At 56.2% G+C, this 17,392-nt stretch overlaps 2 protein-coding genes across 5 annotated transcripts in view; both read right to left on the bottom strand.

The window, feature by feature from the left end:
* Positions 1–2,552: 2,552 nt before the first annotated feature.
* On the bottom strand, positions 2,553–5,265 carry RHO (rhodopsin; the record flags this gene model as incomplete). Its single annotated transcript, XM_080350455.1, has 5 exons — positions 2,553–2,672; positions 3,162–3,401; positions 3,640–3,805; positions 3,904–4,072; positions 4,905–5,265. The coding sequence occupies 5 exons, from the start codon at positions 5,263–5,265 to the stop codon at positions 2,553–2,555; spliced, it is 1,056 nt and encodes a 351-aa protein (XP_080206581.1).
* A 3,680-nt stretch (positions 5,266–8,945) lies between these two features.
* Positions 8,946–17,392, bottom strand: part of IFT122 (intraflagellar transport 122) — a gene marked incomplete at its 5' end in the record, with an annotated part of 28,181 nt that continues 19,734 nt past the window's right edge. Inside the window, 9 exons of one of the 4 annotated variants that reach the window (XM_080350755.1) lie at positions 8,946–9,584; positions 10,214–10,378; positions 11,025–11,101; positions 11,872–12,000; positions 12,431–12,542; positions 13,486–13,651; positions 14,141–14,241; positions 15,088–15,185; positions 16,181–16,321. In XM_080350755.1, the coding sequence (XP_080206881.1) occupies positions 9,495–9,584; positions 10,214–10,378; positions 11,025–11,101; positions 11,872–12,000; positions 12,431–12,542; positions 13,486–13,651; positions 14,141–14,241; positions 15,088–15,185; positions 16,181–16,321 (1,079 nt within the window). In that variant the 3' untranslated portion in view covers positions 8,946–9,494. Of the gene's footprint in view, positions 9,585–10,213; positions 10,379–11,024; positions 11,102–11,871; positions 12,001–12,430; positions 12,543–12,854; positions 13,063–13,485; positions 13,652–14,140; positions 14,242–15,087; positions 15,186–16,180; positions 16,322–17,392 lie in introns of those variants that run through there. The other 3 variants (XR_013922566.1, XM_080350756.1, XM_080350757.1) reach the window with 3 other exon arrangements.

Below are 17,392 nucleotides of genomic sequence, written 5' to 3'. Positions count from 1 at the left end.
GGAGCAGGTGGCTGGGATGCCGAGTGCCCCTTGCCAAAGCTTTGCAAGGGGCTGGAGGGAGAAGGGGCATGGCTGGGGGGGGGGTTTGGAGAGGGGGGTCACAGTTACTCCCTGCTCGCGGGTGGCGGGGTGCTGGGGTCGGGCAGGGGCCAGCCCGTGGCGTGGGCTGCTCAGGACCTGTCCCCGGGTGCTGGTGTGACACGGCGGCTCCCTTCCCGACAGCCCCGCTGTGGGGCTGCACTGCCAGGGCAGCCTGGTGATGGGAGGGAACAAGGATCCCACAAAGGAGGTGAGGAAATGGAGATCTGCTTTGTTGGCTGTGAGCCAGGGGAGCCGCTCTCCCGCAGCAGCCCCCGGTCTGCACTTGCAGCAGGGACAGCGCGGCAGGGACAGCGCGGCTGGGACAGCGCGGCAGGGACAGCGCGGCAGGGACAGCGTCATCCCATGGGCCGGGTGTGAGCCAAACCCTCAGTCACCCGGGACCCCAAGGCGCCCAGGGCTCTTCTGCACTGTGTTAGGAACAATTCCTCCTGTGATCCCATGGCCCCTCTCCCGGCTGTTCCAGGGGGGCAGGTCACTTGTGCCGCTTTCCGTTCTGCCTGCGCTCGCGGGACGAGCCCGTCATGAGCTCCTTGGGGCAGGAACAGCATGAATGTCCCCACCACTGCTTCTCCACAGGGCACCGTGTCAGTCCCTTCCTCTTTATGTAAGAGTAGCGATGTTTTCATACGCATCATCTGCGAAAGCCTGAGAGAGGGCCAGGACTACATGCGAGCAGGGCTGGTTCACAGCCCCCTCAGTGGGCATCTTCCCGCACCAATGTACGTGCAAAGCGCTGCCCAGACAGAGCTCTGTCAGGGTCTGCGCCCCCTGCTGCGCCTGGGACAGGGACCCAGGGACCCAGGGGACAGGGACCCAGGGGACAGAGCTGGGAGAGGCACCCAGCGCCCTGTGTGCTCACTGTCCCCAGCCCAGCATCGCCAGCCGTTCCCGTTTGGTAAAAGCCGCAGCACCGAGCGTCATTCCCGTGGAGCACGGCCTCGCGGACAGCGAATAAACACCAAATCCTGCCTTCTCTTCCCTCCAAAACCAGCTCCCAGATTTGAAGTACATGAATCAGACATCAGCCTAAACACTGAATTATTCATAAAGCTCTAATCTTTAGATTTCACTGAATATGCAGAAGTATCGACAAAAAAAAATAATGAGAGAATTGTACTTGCAAATTGCTCTTTATTAAAGGTTTAACTTGCACGGGTTCTATATGTTTCCTATTAGACCTCGCAAAGCTGCATAGGATTAGAAATCAGAGAGGATAATAATGTACAAAAATAGTTTCAAATGTTGATAACACTGAACAGCGAGAAAAACATCTTATTTGTATAACTGAGCTAAAAATAAAAATGAAGAACACTGCTACAATTGCAATATGCCATCTTGTAGTGCTCCGAGCATATGTCGACGTCTCTGAGCCATATGCTCCCTTGTCTTGCCTGCTACCACGCGGCGGGAAGCTCAGCGCGGCACCGCTCCGGCCGCAGGGGCGCAAGCACCGGCCAGAAGCTCCTACTTGGGCTGACGCCAAAGCGGTGGCGGCTGGACCGGGACGGCGCCGGGAGGAGCCTGTCGGGGCCGCAGCCCCGCAGGAGCCCGGGGTGCCTGAGGGTGACGGGCAGGACGGCAGGGACAGCAGCGCACCCGCGCACTGCAGGTGCCCGCCCTCCCCGAGCACACCTGGCTGCAGCCGCACGTGGCTGTGCTGCGCCGTGCCACACCATACCATGCCACGCTGTGCCATGCTGTTCCGTACCATGCCATACCGCACCACGCCATGCTGTACTGTACCCTGCTGTGCCATGCCATACCATGCCATGCTGTGCCATCAGGCCCCTCCATGCCACCTGCTTGTGGGACCCAGAGCCATCGCCTCTGTGGCACAGAGGGGCTCATGTACACCGGTACCCTGTCCTGTCCCCTCTGCGGGGGTCGCAGTGCCTCCCGGGGCTTGTGATGGGCTGGAGGTGGGGCGGGCGGGGGCTGGGGGCACGCGGCAGGCTGCAGCACCTGGCGGCAGCCAGAGCTGCCCGGGCAGCCGCAGCGCGGCGGGGCTGAGCGGCTGGGTGCTACCGGCTGGGTGCTACCGGCTGGGTGCTCCCAGCTGGGCTCCGTCCCCAGCTGCGGAGCCGGGAGGGGTCCCCAGCTCTGGCCCCGCGGCGGCAGAGGCGGGGACGTGTCGCGGTGGGGCGAGGGAGACGATGGCGCAGGCGTGGCGGGGCGTCGGGCCCGGGGGTCTGCACTCGGGATGGGGGCGCGAGCTCTCAGCAAGTCAACAGAAAAGCACGGATTTACGCCAGTGCAGGAGCTAAGCCTTTGCATTTTAATTACAAAATGTGTGTACACATTCACAGCCTTGTTCCCAGGGGTCCTAGTGCCAGGAGAGAGGAGCCTGCCCGGCGGGGCCGTGGCCTCGGTGCGGCGGGGCAGGCGGTGGCAGCGGGGGTTCGCGCTCCCAGGGCGGTGACGGGACCCCAAGGACCGGCCGCTCGGGGGGCCTACGCGGGAGAGACCTGGCTGGTGGAGACGGAGGAGGTCTCTGTCTTGCCAGCAGACGTGTCCTCGTCTCCCAGCGGGTTCTTGCCGCAGCAGAGAGTTGTGATCATGCAGTTACGGAACTGGAAGAGAAGGCAGCGCGGGGTGAGGGGGGCAGGCACCAGGAGGGTCTGGCTGAGGGGCTGCTTAGAAACCCCACCACAGCAAGAGAGGTGCCATGGCGGTGAGTCTCCTTCCCAGCTGCCTGCTGCCCTGCCTGCCGCCCTGCCTGCTGCCCTGCCTGCCGCCCTGCCTGCTGCCCTGCCTGCTGCCCTGCCTGCTGCCCTGCCTGCTGCCCTGCCTGCGCTGCCCTGCCTGCCATTCAGCGGACACAGCCCCAGCTCCTCCACCACCCCAGGCCCGGCTGGTTTCACGCAGGATGAACTGTCATTTACAGGACTTGTGCACCACCGAGGATGAGCTGCACAGTCGCCCTCCCGCGTGACGGAGCAAGATCAGCTGGAAACAAACCCCCCTCCCGGCACACGGGTACCCGGAGGTGCCGTGGCTCACCGTAACCTGTCATACAGCAAAGGACAAAGAAGGAGCTTGCCTGGCATCCTGCCGGTTACCTGTTTGTTCATGACGATGTAAATCACAGGGTTGTAGATGGCGGAGCTCTTGGCAAAGAAAGCCGGGATGGTCATGAAGATGGGCCCAAAGTCCGAGCCCTGGTTGGTGAAGATGTAGAACGCGACGCTGGCGTAGGGCAGCCAGCAGATCAGGAAGGCGATGACCATGATGATGACCATGCGGGTCACTTCCTTCTCTGCCTTCTGGGTGGTGGCAGACTCCTGCTGCTGGGCGGCCGCCTGCGGGCACAAGGGAGCGGGGCTGTGGCGGGGCTGGGGAGGGCTGTGCCGGCGCGGGGCGGGACGCGGTCAGGGCTTGGGGTGGTGGGGCTGCACATCTGGAGTTCGCGATTTCCCTCTTTGTGGAGCGCCAGCCTGGCCCCGAGGGCCCTTTCTGTCACCAGTCTGGAGCCTGGCGGGTCCCTTCCCAGCACTGGGGACGGGGACGCCCCGGCCACCACCACCCGCCGGTACCCACCTCCTTGACGGTGCAAACCAGGTTCCCGTAGCAGAAGAAAATCACCGTCAGCGGGATCATGAAGTGAACCACGAACATGTAGATGACAAAAGATTCGTTGTTGATCTCCGGCTTCAGCGTGTAATAGTCGATCCCGCACGAGCACTGCATGCCCTCGGGGATGTACCTGCGGGAGAGCCCAGCTCAGCGCCGGCCAGGGCACGGCTGGAGGCCACAGCCGAGCCGCCGGCCCGACCGCGCAGCCCCGGCACGGCGCCTCCCTACCTGGACCAGCCGAAGAGCGGGGGCGCCGCGCAGGCCAAGGCCATGACCCAGGAGAAGGCGACGCCCATGATGGCGTGGTTCTCCCCGAAGCGGAAGTTGCTCATGGGCTTGCAGACCACCACGTACCTCTCGATAGCCAGGACAACCAGCGACCAGAGAGCGATCTCACCTGCGCCGGGCAGAGGGGGACGGGACACAGGGACTTTGAGCAGCGGGATGCCAGCTGATGCCAGCACGAGGCCTCCTGGGACAACCCCAGCAGCAGGTACAGCCCCGCCAGGGTTCGGACAGTGAAACGGACAAAGGCCAAGGGCGGCTGCAGGGGAAGGAACGGGCAGACGCCTCCTCACCGCCGCTGCGCCCCGAGCTCGCGGATCCCACCGCTCGTCCTGGGCCAGTGCCACGTCCCCTCTCGGGGACGCACGAGTGCCCATCGCCCCCAAACTCCCCTCGCTGCCCACAGCTCCCCCGGAAACCTGTGCAAAGGACCCAGGGGAAGCGGCTGCCCTTGGCTGGAGGCCGAGCGGGACGGAGGACGGCGCGCTCAGACACACCGCTGCCATCTGGCATCTGTTTGGCCAAAGCCGGACGGCACGGTGCGCAGAGCCGGCCCTGCCAGCCCGCGCCAGCATGCACCGCAGCAGAGCCACGCAGACACAGCCCACGGGCGGGAGGAACACGTTTGTCACCTCCCCCGTCAGAAAGCAAGGCAAAAAGATGTGCAAGTCCAGCAACTGCAAAATCTGCTGCTGGGTTCTTTCATTGCTGAACCGTGTTCTCGGACACGGAGCAGGTGGCAAACAAAATAAGGTCAAAAAAAAATAAAGTCGTTTGTCACTTTCTCCACCTCCCACCCTGAACCGCTGCAACCGCCTCAGCCCGTGGGCAGCAGCCCTGCACCGCCCAGGTACCGCGGCCTCCCAGATCACCCGAGTGTCCTCCCTCCCCCTCCTAACCCTGGGGCAGTTCCTGGCAGATTTTAGGATATCTGGAAAACTCACCACCCAGAGTAGCAAAGAAGCCTTCGATGTAGCAGCCCGTTACTCCAAAGACAAAGTACCCGTTCATCGAGGTGTACATGGTGGTCGTGAAGCCTCCAAAGACCATGAAGAGGTCGGCGATCGCCAGGTTCAGCAGGATGTAGTTTAGAGGTGTCCGGAGCTTCTTGTGCTGGATGGTGACGTAGAGCGTGAGGAAGTTGACGGGGAAGCCGAGCAGGATCAGCATGAACATGTAGGCAGCCAGCGCCGAGAACTTCCAGGGCTCAGCCAGGTAGTACTGGGGGTACTCGAAGGGGCTCCGCACCACCCCGGTCTTGTTGGACATGGGCACGTAGAAGTCTTGGCCTTCTGTCCCGTTCATGGCTGCGGCTGGCGAGGTGCCGTTGGCTCTGGCTCAGGGTGGTGTTGGAGTGGGGGGATCGCTCTGCAGTGGGGCTCCCGCCACCTCTCAGCCTTCGCCGGCACCCCCAGGAGAAGCAGCTCCGCTCACCTCCACAGGACACCCCTTTTAAAGTGCCCCCCAGGGTAAGCTGCAGGCACCGGTGTCAGCGCGATTAGGGCTTACAGAATTATTAATCATAATCATCCAGGGGTAAGTGGCTTTCCTGGGAAGGCATTAAGGTGACACCTGTTGCTGGCCCGCGCTGTCATTGCTGGAGACCACGGCTCACGGTCACATATAAAGAGGTGGCTCTATGTCGCACCTTTCACTTCGGGGCCCCAAACCAGGCGGCAGCTCCTCGCGTGGGCTCGCTCAGCGCGGGCCCTGCACCGCGCAGGAACTGCACCCGCGATGCAGAGCTGGCCACCCGCTCTCCCATCACCCGGGAGGCACCTGCGCCCCATCCCAAGGCCCCCGGCCCGCCCCTGGGCACCCAGGGGTGCTGCCCGCGGAGAGGGACCGGGACACGTGGCCGTGGGCTGCCAGGGAACGAGGCGGCACAGGGGGATCCTTCCCTGGTTGTGCTTCTCGAGGCTCCCAGGCCGAGCTCTGGGCATCCGCCAGCACACGGGAGCTCCGCGCTGTCCCCGGGGACGGGAGCTTGCAGCTCACAGCCCGTGACTGAGGGTCTGGGGGCTGCGGCGCTGCTGGGCTGGGCGGTGGGGCTGACAGGTCTGTCAGTGACAGGGCTGTCCCAGGCCTGTTCTTACAGGGGCAGCAGGTTGGTGACACCTCTGGCACACTGCAGAGCCGTCCCCACAACCGCCACTCCCCGTGGGAGCCTGCACAAGGTGCTCTCCAGCAGCAGCATCACCAACCCGTCCACATGTTCGCAGCGCCTCTTTTTCTGCCCCAGGATGTGGCTGGGGAGGTCTGAACACCATGCCAAACCCTGGCCCTGCTGGCAGGTTCCCAGGTGTACCACCTCCTCTGTGCCTGGCTTTGTGTGTGGTTTGGGTCACGCTAATGACACTGGTAACACCTAATAAATGACCTAGTCCGTCTGTCCTGGACGGGTATTGCTCCGCACAGGAGCTGGGGAGCTGCTGGAGAGGGCACTGAAGGGAGGGTCTGAGCTGAAGCCAACACTCAACTTCATGTGCTGGTTGACAGACACCTCCAGTCTCCCTGAAACCTCGCGGGATCATCATGTTCCCCAGGGAAAGCTGTTGCTGGAGCCGCCCACGTCCCCCGTGTCTCTGCCTCCCCACTCGGTGCCCTCGGTTGTGCTCCAGACGCTTTGTGCCAGCATCTGAGCTGGACTTTACCCTTCCTTAACGTTCCAGAAGCAGTGGGACGTGCAGCAGAGTGAGCACAATGTGGCAACCGCAGAGGATCTCTCTTCTGGAGAAGGTGGTTCCTCACAGTTTGCACCATCAGGATTAATCCTTTCAGCTCCAAAGCTGTTTTCCCTGTCCCCTCTGTTTTCCACCCGCTGTCTGTCACCGTTCTCACCAGCGGGTCCAGCTGGCAGCACGTACCAGCCGGTTCCCCGCGGTGGCTCCGCAAGGACCGTCAGCCCAGCCCCAGGAAGGGGACAGAGGCGGAGGGAGCTGAGCCGCCCTGCAGCGGTACCCGCCAGCGCCTCGTCCAGCACCGGAGATGTGCCAGAACCACTGCAGCGCACGTCCTCCTGGCCTTAGTGAACTTCCGTCAGTCCTGGCCTAGTTTTGACCAGTGCTCCCTGTGGGTTAGTTTAGTACATGCAAAAGGTTTAAAGGAAAAAAGCACAAAGCTCTGTGCTCTCTTTAAAGAAGAGACGGAGCTGGGAAACCTTCGCTCTAAGCGGGGAAGGGCTGAGGGGCCCCAAGGGCTGGCACCAGCGGCAAAGCCAGAGCTGGGCGCTGCACCCAAAGGTGGGCACGATCCCTCCGGACGGTCCCAAAGGTCTTCCTGCCTGCTAACGTGGAAACACCGTGTCCTCACACACTTGCTGCTCGTCCTAAGTCCCTCTCAATTAACTTTTCACACGTGTTGCCAAAGCCAGAGCAGTGCCACTATCTAATTGCAAATGCAGCTGTTCGTAGTTGTATCTGGGCACACAAGGATTAGAGGTTTATCTTCCCAATACACAAATATGCCACCTTAAGCCCTGATGCAATAAGCCGCTGCTGAGGTGAGCAGCTGCTGCTCGGGGCTTAGGGCCGGCGTGCGTCACCGCTGCGTGGCAGAGGGACGGGACGGGGACCCTGCAACGGGAGAAAGCTGTTGGGACTCTGCTCACAACGGCTCCAGAGCCAGCGCCGCGGTGGCACTTCTTATGCGTCCAGAGACTTCGGATCATGAGGTCACCCAAGAGTTCCACCGGCACAGGCTGCTCTGGAACCAGACTGCACCTCTGGAACCAGACTGCACCCGATACAAGATGTGCTGAGCATGGCTTTGCCCAGAAAAGCCCAATGCACTTTTCAAGCCTAGACTGTATTCACAGAGACATTAAAACACCCACTTCCTTGCTTGATCCATTTTGCCCCTGTGTCATGGCAAACCCTATCTATCTTTCTAATTTTCCATTCCCACTAGCTCTGCAAAACCAGCTCAGTTCTGGGAGAACGAGCCGAACCCCATCCTGGCTCCCATGGCAAGCAGCATTGTTTATCCATGCTGGTCGTGAAGTCTTCATTGCAAACAGTGACAGATGAGTCACAAAGCAGACAAGCAGTAATTAGAACAGAATGTTTTTGAAGTGGAAAATTAAGCAAACTTGGTCAGGAACCAGCGAGGGCCTCAGAAAGCCCCCGGGGCCGCTGCAGGGTCGCTCTGGAGAGCACCTCGAGCAGACATGGAGACAGCGCTGCTTCCACGTGCAACGGGCTGTTCACGCGGCGGCTGCTTCACCAGCCCCAGCGACAGCTCACGACAGCGCAGCAGAATGTCATTTCCCACCCAAAACAACGGGAGGCTGTGCCAGACGGGATGTCACAACAACAATAGAACTCATGGTAACATGGCACAATTTATACTGGATTGAAGTCAAGAGACCTATCGCTTCCCAGCTCGGTTCCAGCCCGGCTGGTTACCCACACAGCCCTCCCGCTGCCCGGGAGCCGCTCAGCGAGCGGGAGCAGGGGCGAGGGGCTGGCTGGGACGGGGCTGCCCCCCCGCACCGCGGCCTGTGCTGCTGAGCTGTGCCTTTGTGCCCGAGCCCGCGCTGGCAACGCCGCGGTGCAGCCAGAGCTCGGCACTGGCGTTCTGTTCCCCGCTCTGTCCCCCAGCAACAGGGCAGAGCTGGGCACGAGCGGGAGGGGACGGGCTGGGACAGCTGCCCAGAGGATCCCCCAGTGGCCCGCGGCGTGCGCAGAACAGCAGCTCAGAGAGAGGAGGAGGAAGGGACGATGTGCTCGCCTTCCCGAGGACCCGCTCCACGCTGGGGTCCCCCTCCCCACGCTGGGGTCCCCTTCCCCACGCTGGGGCCCCCCCCCCCACGCTGGGGCCCCCCCCCCCCACGCTGGGGCCTCCCCCTCCCCACGCTGGGGCCCCCCCCTCCCCACGCTGGGGTCCCCCTCCCTCCCCACGCAGCGGGCTGGACATCTGCCACAGGGACGCCGTGAACCAATTCCTATTGCTTGCATAAAGGGTAGTGAAAACCAGTCCCGTTTATTTGAAGATCTGTCAATAGTGGGTACACATTAAAGAGTAAAACAAGTCCTAACGCAAGAGTAAAGACGACAATTACTCCAAGGCTGGACCCTTGAAACGCTCCTGTAAAAATCTGTGGCACTTGAGCTGCTTGTCTGGGAAATGTGGAGGACATTCACAAACAGACGTTTTCATTTAAAAAAATAGTTACATTTCTTCACCTCAGTTCCACTCAGGTACCAAACGGAGCAAGGTGAGTTAACTAAGCTCAGTTCCACTCGTACCAAATGGAGCAAGGTGAGTTAACTAAGCTCAGTTCCACTCGTACCAAATAGAGCAAGGTGAGTTAACTAAGCTCAGTTCCACTCGTACCAAATGGAGCAAGGTGAGTTAACTAAGCTCAGTTCCACTCGTACCAAATGGAGCAAGGTGAGTTAACTAAGCTCAGTTCCACTCGTACCAAACGGAGCAAGGCGAGTTAACTAAGCTGGCAGGAAAACTCTGAATCTACGCAGTGCTTTGCCAAGCCAATAGGGAAGTCCCTCGCTGAGGTGCAAGACTGTTCTTCTTCATTGGTTTGACTCATCTATTTTCCGTCGACAAAACGGACAACAATTGTGCTGGAGTACAAGAAGCTCATAGTCCTCTGTGTGAAACATCTGTTAATGAGAAAGAGATTTAGGGACAAGTTAGGCTGTGACTAACTCAAGGAAAAGGCGAACAGAGCCCACCGGCTCCTCTGAGGCACAGCCCAACTGAAGCTGCCATTGCGGGAGAACCGGTCCAGAGAGCTGCAACTCGCAGCCCAGCAACACCAGTTCATTGCTTTCGCAGAAGGAAGGACAAGACTTAGACACGTTCTCTGGAAGCAAATACAACTGAGTTCCAGTATTTCAACAAGCCGCTCCTGAGCGGGGATGAGGGACGGAACCACAGCTCAGTTCCTGACTGATCTTCCCCGCTAGACCAGGCTGAAAGTTGGCGCGACAGAGCCAAGAGAAATAAACACAAAGCAGCGTTTGCTGTTCAGCCAGGGTTTGCTGGGAGGCGCTGGCTGCTGCCAGCGCCGCTCCTCACATTCAGCCACCTCCAAGTTTTGAGAAGGCGGCTGTTCCTCCGCGCGTCACGCCGCCGGGCTTTTGTTTTCATTGCCTCTCTGTCTCTACGTCATCCAGGATCTTGTTGAATACATTTTAAAGTCTGAGGTTTCAATGATTAGAACTGTTTCAGCCATGGGGTTCTCAGTGCCGTGTTTGGTTTGGTTTTTTTAAACCTATGAACACCGTACCTGAAAGCACGACGGGCACATGGTGATGGAGGCGTCGGGCAGCAGCGAGCGGTAGTACTGCCAGCGCAGCGGCCTCGGCCAGCGCTTGATCAGCACGTCCCTGCGGCTCAGGGACTGCAGGACGGCTCGGTTCACAACCACCGGAACGAATTCTGAGCCTCCCTGCTGCAGGAGAGGGTTTCAAAGGAAACAGTCACCAACTGCAAAGCCCTTTGAGGATTAATAAGATCTCATAAGAAGCGAAGTTCAGTAGGAAAAGCTGTAATAATATAGAATTACCCGAGGTCCCTTCCAATCCCTAACATTCTGCGAGTCTCGTCGCAAACCCAGTGTCAGTTTTATTAGTACCTCCAGCAACAGCAGCATCCAGCCGCAGCTCTAATGGGTTCCAGCGAGCTGCCATTACTCATTTTAACACAATTCCTGTTAACCCCACCCATGGTCTTTATCAAAACCTCCCCGTAAGGGCTGGTTTATAGGTCCACTGCCTGCACACAGTATCCCCTGGGGGCCAGCCCTGCTCTATCGCTGTAGGATGATAAAGCCAAATGCCAGGAATGTTTAAGATCCTTGTTTTGTGGGGTTGGTCGTTTATTTAGGTATTTATTTTTTAAGAGAGGAGTTAACTGGTATGTCCCTTTCTCTCTTGAGCTCCCTCCCTCTGGTCTAGTCTCGTTTTGTATCTCTCCTGGGGTTGCCTTTGTAACACATCCACGCCAGAAGAGTGGCATGGATTGCAAGCTAAGATTTTCTATTCATTTCTGCTGGTAGCAAGAAAGAAACAAGTGGCAGGCGCAGGTAAGGCTCTTACCTCAAAGCTCAGTTTTGCTGTGAAGGGATCGTCATCTTCAATATCTGCATTGTCCTCAAGCCTCAAACTCTGTGCCTCTAGATGCTTTTGTTAAGGAAGAAAGAGCGTTCCTATAAAACTGGCTCTCCTCAGAGCGGCCAGCGCTCACGGCAACGACAGCACGTCAGCAGGACTGGAATTCTTACTGCTCCAGAGGACCAGGGTATTCTCAGACCGCTACAGTGCCCAGACGGCTACAGACAGCGCGGGAAGGGCTGTCTGCGGCTCACCGGGACGGGAGGGCTTGTCACTGCAGAGCAGCAAACCCGACCACAACGTGTGACATGAGCCCTGCGGGCTCCCCCCGCCCCGACGGACAAGGAAAGCAAAGGAGGCCACCCTTCGAAATGACATTTTGAGCAGCCACGGGCAGAGACTGCGTGTTCTGGTGCACATCTCCGCACCCACGTTCCACACCACGTGGAGCTCCGGGTGCCAAGCGCAGCAGGACAGTCCCAGCAGGAAGGGCTGTGCAGGGCGCCCGTGCCGACGCACGCCGCGCTGGGACAGCTGCTTATGGATAGCGCGTCAAACAGAACAGGTGGAGCGTGCACTCCGGTCGTGGCAATAAACACTCCACACCATTAGAGACAAACTGTCCTGATGAAACAGCTTTATGAAAATGTTAGATTTAGCTAAAACATGACTTTGGTTGTTATACTACCTCAAAAAGGACACACAATGCAGTTGTAGTCACAACAGTCATATAACAAAAATTTTAAACATAAAAGGGGAGAAATAAATTCAAAATTGTTGCTTTTTTCCCCATAAGAAAAGGACTGGAAACCAATTCTAATCAAAAGGATACGGTCACTCATCATCTCTTGCCATTTATTCTTTCCTTTATTCAGTCTTGGAGCTTCAAGATCAATGAGAGCTACAGCTTCGTCATCTGTGATGCCGTCTTCCAAATAGAACTCGACCAGGTGCAACACTTCTGAGGGGCGAGAGAAGCAGCAGCACTTCACCCGCAGGAACTCGGCAAACGCCGCGGGGAGACGCTGCGCCCTGCAAGGAACGGGTGCCCCGCGCTGCCGGGACAGCGCTGCTCCGCACATCCATGCAGCAACTTAAATACAACCAAACCAAAACCCCCCCGAGGCTTCTCAAAGGATTGCATCTGCATCAATGAAGCACTTCAGACATTCAGTGTCTCCTGACAAAGCGACGCTTTGCTGCTGCTGCTGCCTCGCGGTAAATCCAGCGACCCCGGGACAAGAGGCGCTTACCCAGACCTACCAACACTGACAGGAAGATCCGTCTGCCCAAATACCACTGCAGGGGGAACAAAAGCAGCAGCAACCCCCTCTGCTCAGCTAACATCTGTCTCCTTGGAAAGCACCAGCACATGTGACGCTCCAACGCACCGTAGGAGGAAGCGGAGAAGACGAACGGCTGTCTGCAGTTAACGCAGACGTTCCCCAGGTTGTTGAGCAAAGGGTTGTTGGTCGAGCACCTGTAGCACAAGGGCACGAGCTCCTGCAGAGACACACACTGAGCACAGTCATCGGGAAAGAGCAGCACATCCTCAGCCCTTTGTTTTCAATTAAATACGGGCTCCGTAGGTTTATACCACTGATATTACATCAGCGCAAATCTGAAGAAATACCGCTGTGAAACCAGATCCTTGAACATCTGAAAATGCTTTCCCTCTTTAAGAAAACGGCAAGTTTTCACATTAAAACTAGCTGTCTTCACCGTTCTAACAATTACATTTTCACCTTGCCTTTGCAGTAGCAGAATTCCACATCAAATACACAGTGACAAAAGAAGCTGAAGACGAGGTTACCAAAGTAAAGTTTTTTGCTTCAAGATTTGGTCAAATGTAAGTTCTCCAATTAATTCCTCTCTCTTCAAGAGCACAGTTATTTTAGGCATTTCTTAAGACTGTGTTCCTATTATTCCGGGCGGCCAGGTGCACGCTCACTGGCACAATACAGGTTATTTTTAGTGAGCACTCCATGAGCCTCAGCTCTATAGAACATGGCACAAAGTCAGCCTGCACGTAGAGGAGAAAAGGTGTTAAACGGGATGTGAGGAAGGAAGGTCACCGGAGGCGTGGGGGCGGAGCAGGACACACGGGAGTCACCTCCGGATGGACAGACAGACGAGATGGGGGTAACTGCGTGTGCCTCCCGAGGAAAAGGCTCGGAAGAGTTAACAGGCAGTGAGGACGGGGGCTGAGGAGAGGACAGGGAGGGTGGGGGCGTCCACACAGAAAGGGCTGATTTCAATTTGTTCGCAGGAGCAAAAGGAAGTTTGACCTGAAGAATGGCGATAAAAGGACCGCGTTTCCAGCAGAAATACAATTATCTCACAGAGCTATGCATAATGTATTTCAGATTTTTTTGTGCATACAGCAGCTCAGCTTCTTGGATTAGGCCGCACATTAATGATTAACAAGAACCACATTAGGACGTACCTCACTGTCATGGAATGGCTTGGAGCGGATCCTCAGGCTGCCCAGCTCGATGGATTTCTGGAACCTGGCGGGCACCTGCAGGCCCTGCAGCTTGTCGTAGGCATGGCGAGCCAGCTTGTACGCGCCGAGAGCTCTGCTCTGCTTCGCCAGGGCAAATAACGTATTGCTGTAATTTAATTAAGGAATTAAAATACATACGGCATTTAGGAAAAACTGCAATACGCTGCAATCAGAAAAGCTGTGTAATGAAGCACATCCGAGACCAGCACTTCAAGCACGCTTTGACAAGAGAAACCTACGTACAGAACTCTGTTTAAAACCCAGTGTGAAAAAGCTATCCAAGTGCCTGTGGGGAGTTGTTAGCAAGGTAAGGAACCGACCCTACATAAACACTGCTTTGGTCAAATATTCTGACGCCATTTACCCAATTTCAGTAATTTGAGGGTGAATGGATTTTCCTTCAGCAGTTGAACACACAATGGTTTGAAAGTGCCAATTTGCTTCTTATGGACAAAATTCCGTTTCCATTAACTATAACAACAGCCAAAACTGAAGATCCCCTACAGGAGACCTCTGCACTGTGGATCAACACCAACCCTTCCTTTCATGTATCTCACAGGATAACTTCTTATTGGGCACTGCATGGGAAGGATACACTTTGGAGATGCCCAAAGGAACCTCCTTTGTTAAGCTGTGAAGCAGAAACCTGGACATATTGAAGAGAGTTTCGGCCAAGTGGAAGCTGAAAGGCTCCTCCTGCAGTATTAAAAATACAGACACATATTGCCAAGCTGGAAATCAACAGCTCATGTCACTGAGCATCACAGCACTAGATATCTCGAGTACCGCGTTTCTTTCATACAGCTGCAGAAAGAAGAGGTGCTGACAGAATGTAGCAAGTGGGTTTTGCATGTCTTTATCGCCACAGCTCACGCCTGCTGCACGCAGAGAGAGAGAGACCCGCGAAGCTCAGCCGGAACACTCACGCGGCACGTGCGAGCCGGGCAGCCTGGCCAGCGACCGCCCAGCGCCCAGCGCCGCGGGCGGCACAGTGCGGGCAGAGAGCACAGCAGCGCCGCTGCGGGGCAACAGCACAGCTCAGAGCTTCCCAAAAGCCCGACAAAAGGTACTTCCACCAGCACCGCTGCGGCTGCTGGAAGGAGCAGGAGCTGACTGCTCCGGGCTGGAGCTCACACGTCCCTGCTGACTGCACCGCGCCGGGTCCCAAGGCACGGCCCCTTCTCTGGTCACTCTCGTTTCCCCGTGACGGAAGGAAGAGCTGAGGGCAGCCTGTGCAGGACCAGAGGCTCAGGTGCCCCGGAACCAAACCACGCAGCCCGCACCAGACAGTGGCACGTCTCCACCCGCGCCCACAGCGCCGGCCGGCCAGAGCTGCACCGCAGCCCTCCGGAACCCAGCCACAGCTCTTCCCCAGGGCAGCCAAAGGCAAGGAAATACATGCAGTCACATACAGCATTGCTAATCTACGCTCAATACTTAATTCCCTGAAAAAACATTAATTATTTCTAGTTATTTCTGGGCTGCCTAGAAAGAAAATGCTCAGGAAGCATAAATACACAACTTCTAAAGTGAATATCTTACAGTGTATCTTTGAATAAAGTGATAGACGTGGTAAACTTCTGCCAAATGCTGGTAGTGGTGAAACTTCTGTAGCATTTCGGTCGCCTGCGGTTCGTGCTCTGCGGGAGGCAAAGGCACTGGCGTGAGTCTCCAAGCCTGTGTGACTTGGTGGGAAGCAAACGTATGATGGTTCCGGCACCAGCACTTCCACAGACATATGTACCGGCCCGGGTGTGTCCCCGCCGTGCACTCCGCACGTTACACAGACTTCGGTTTTGCTCAGCAAATGGCTGGTTTGGCCCAGGCGCGGTGAAACACACCAGCGGTTGTAACGCGGCTGGAGGCCACAGCTCACGGTGCAAAGGAGGAGCCGTGCAGCACTGGGAGGCTCAGCCAGAGCTGCGGAGTTCACAGATACAGGAGTTTTGAAACACCCGTTTCATAAATATTACCAGCACTACTAAGCCAACTGAAAAACAAAAGGTAGTTATAGCACCAGGCAAAAGGCAGCACTAGCAGGTTTCTTGTATTAATTATTGCTAAATTTTACTTATTATCTATTGGATCCACCTCTCTCCCAGTGAAATACATTCAGGAGGCAAGATGGTAGCTAATGAACAATCAGCTTTATCTCTGTTGGCAGAAATGATCTGCAAATCTGCTCTCCAACCCACGTTCAAGCCCTAGATGCACCTTATGCTCCAAGATCGTATTTCATTTACTGGCACATTAACCCTCCGGCCACCTTTGCAGTTACAGTGTGTTGTGGGACGGGACTTGAGGAACATGGTCCCAGGGACACGGTTTTGCTGCCGCTCACGTTCCCAGCAGAGGCCGCGCAGGCTGACGCTGCTGGTCTGCTTATTTGATTTCATAGCGCGTGGGAAAGCCAGGGGGACTACAAAAATAGCACAAGCCAGAGTTATGCACAGCGCTAAAAGAAAAACAAACAACCCTCAAACAAAAAGCACACGCAAAAACCCAACAAAAACCCCCACAACAAGAGCAAAGCCACAGCAGAGTGAAGCAGCTGCAGCAACTCCATCACAACTCAGGAACTGTTTCTCTCCATGCAAAGAAGGTAACAAAGCCAAACTTGCGTTCAGGTCCTTACCTCGGGCTATATCTAAACACTGCATGGAAAGCATCCAGTAATAATAGGCTGCGTCGTCGAAGCGGCTCTCCAGCACCGCGTTGTGCGTGAGCTGCTCCAGCACCCGCAGCGCCTCCCCCTGCCTGCCGGCCCTGTGGAACGCTGCGCAGAGAGGATTTCACACTGCGATTGCATCAATTAACTGAAATTAATGTTTTGAAATTAAGAGCAGTCTATTCAGCCAATATCAAATATGCTATCCAGGGCAGCATAAAAAGGATTATACACTGGTATTTTTCTCCTTGAAAGCAGCAGCACTAATGGAACACGAGAAGCATCTGTAGGCATTCTGTGGCTTTCGCAGTGTCTCAGCAGCTCCTGAGCACTCAGATTTTCACGATGCTGATTGCTTGTTTTAAATACAGACAAGAACAAAAATGCTGTGCTGATGAGATATCTGTACAACCAATGGCAATCTCCAAACACTGCGAATCACAACTTCATTCAAAACTACAATCAATATCTGAGGTTAGTGCTCCGGTTTGTAATGCTGAGCACTTCGAAAGAGTACGGCATTTACTACACCCTTCTAGTCTTTCATAATAGCCTCTCTTTATCTGATGCTCAGAAGCCAGTACAAAGAAAGATCCTGAATTCTGACTTGGTAAACATACAAACACGGTCTCCATAGAGAGTAATGGGGGTGGGGGGACCAGCCCCCCGATCCACCCCCCGGCACAGCTGCCTCCTGCCTGCAGAGCCAACAGCCGGGGCCTCCAGCTGCCCCTCTGCCCCCAGCCCCCCCGGCTCCCCCTGGAGGCCGGTCCACGCGAGGGAGGCTGCCGGTCTCCCCACAGGTGATTTTACAGCCCCAATGAAATACAGGAAAACTCTTAGAGAAACGGGAAAGTTTCACTTGTGTGAACACAGCATTACCTAAATATAAGGAAAACCTCTGCTTTCCACTCAGGCTCGTAAGGTGCCTGCCATATTTTGAATTCTGTTGTGATAAAAATGTAATCTGGGCTGTCTATATCAATATGCCAAATGTTATCACCATGTGCCACACTGTGATGGAAAATCTGGACCTGTATTTAGATGCCATCATTTTTAATAGACTCATCGCTTTTCTTCTCAAATAAGACTTATTGAAAACATGGATTCTATTTGGTTTTGAATGCCGCTGCTAAGGAACTCTCCAGGCAGAGGCTGGATACTGGGTATTGGAAATGA

Source organism: Nesoenas mayeri, assembly GCF_963082525.1.
Source record: "Nesoenas mayeri genome assembly, chromosome: 10".
Lineage (NCBI taxonomy): Eukaryota > Metazoa > Chordata > Aves > Columbiformes > Columbidae > Nesoenas > Nesoenas mayeri.
Note: the sequence above shows the minus strand (reverse complement) of the source record. Positions and strands in the feature narration are given on the sequence as shown.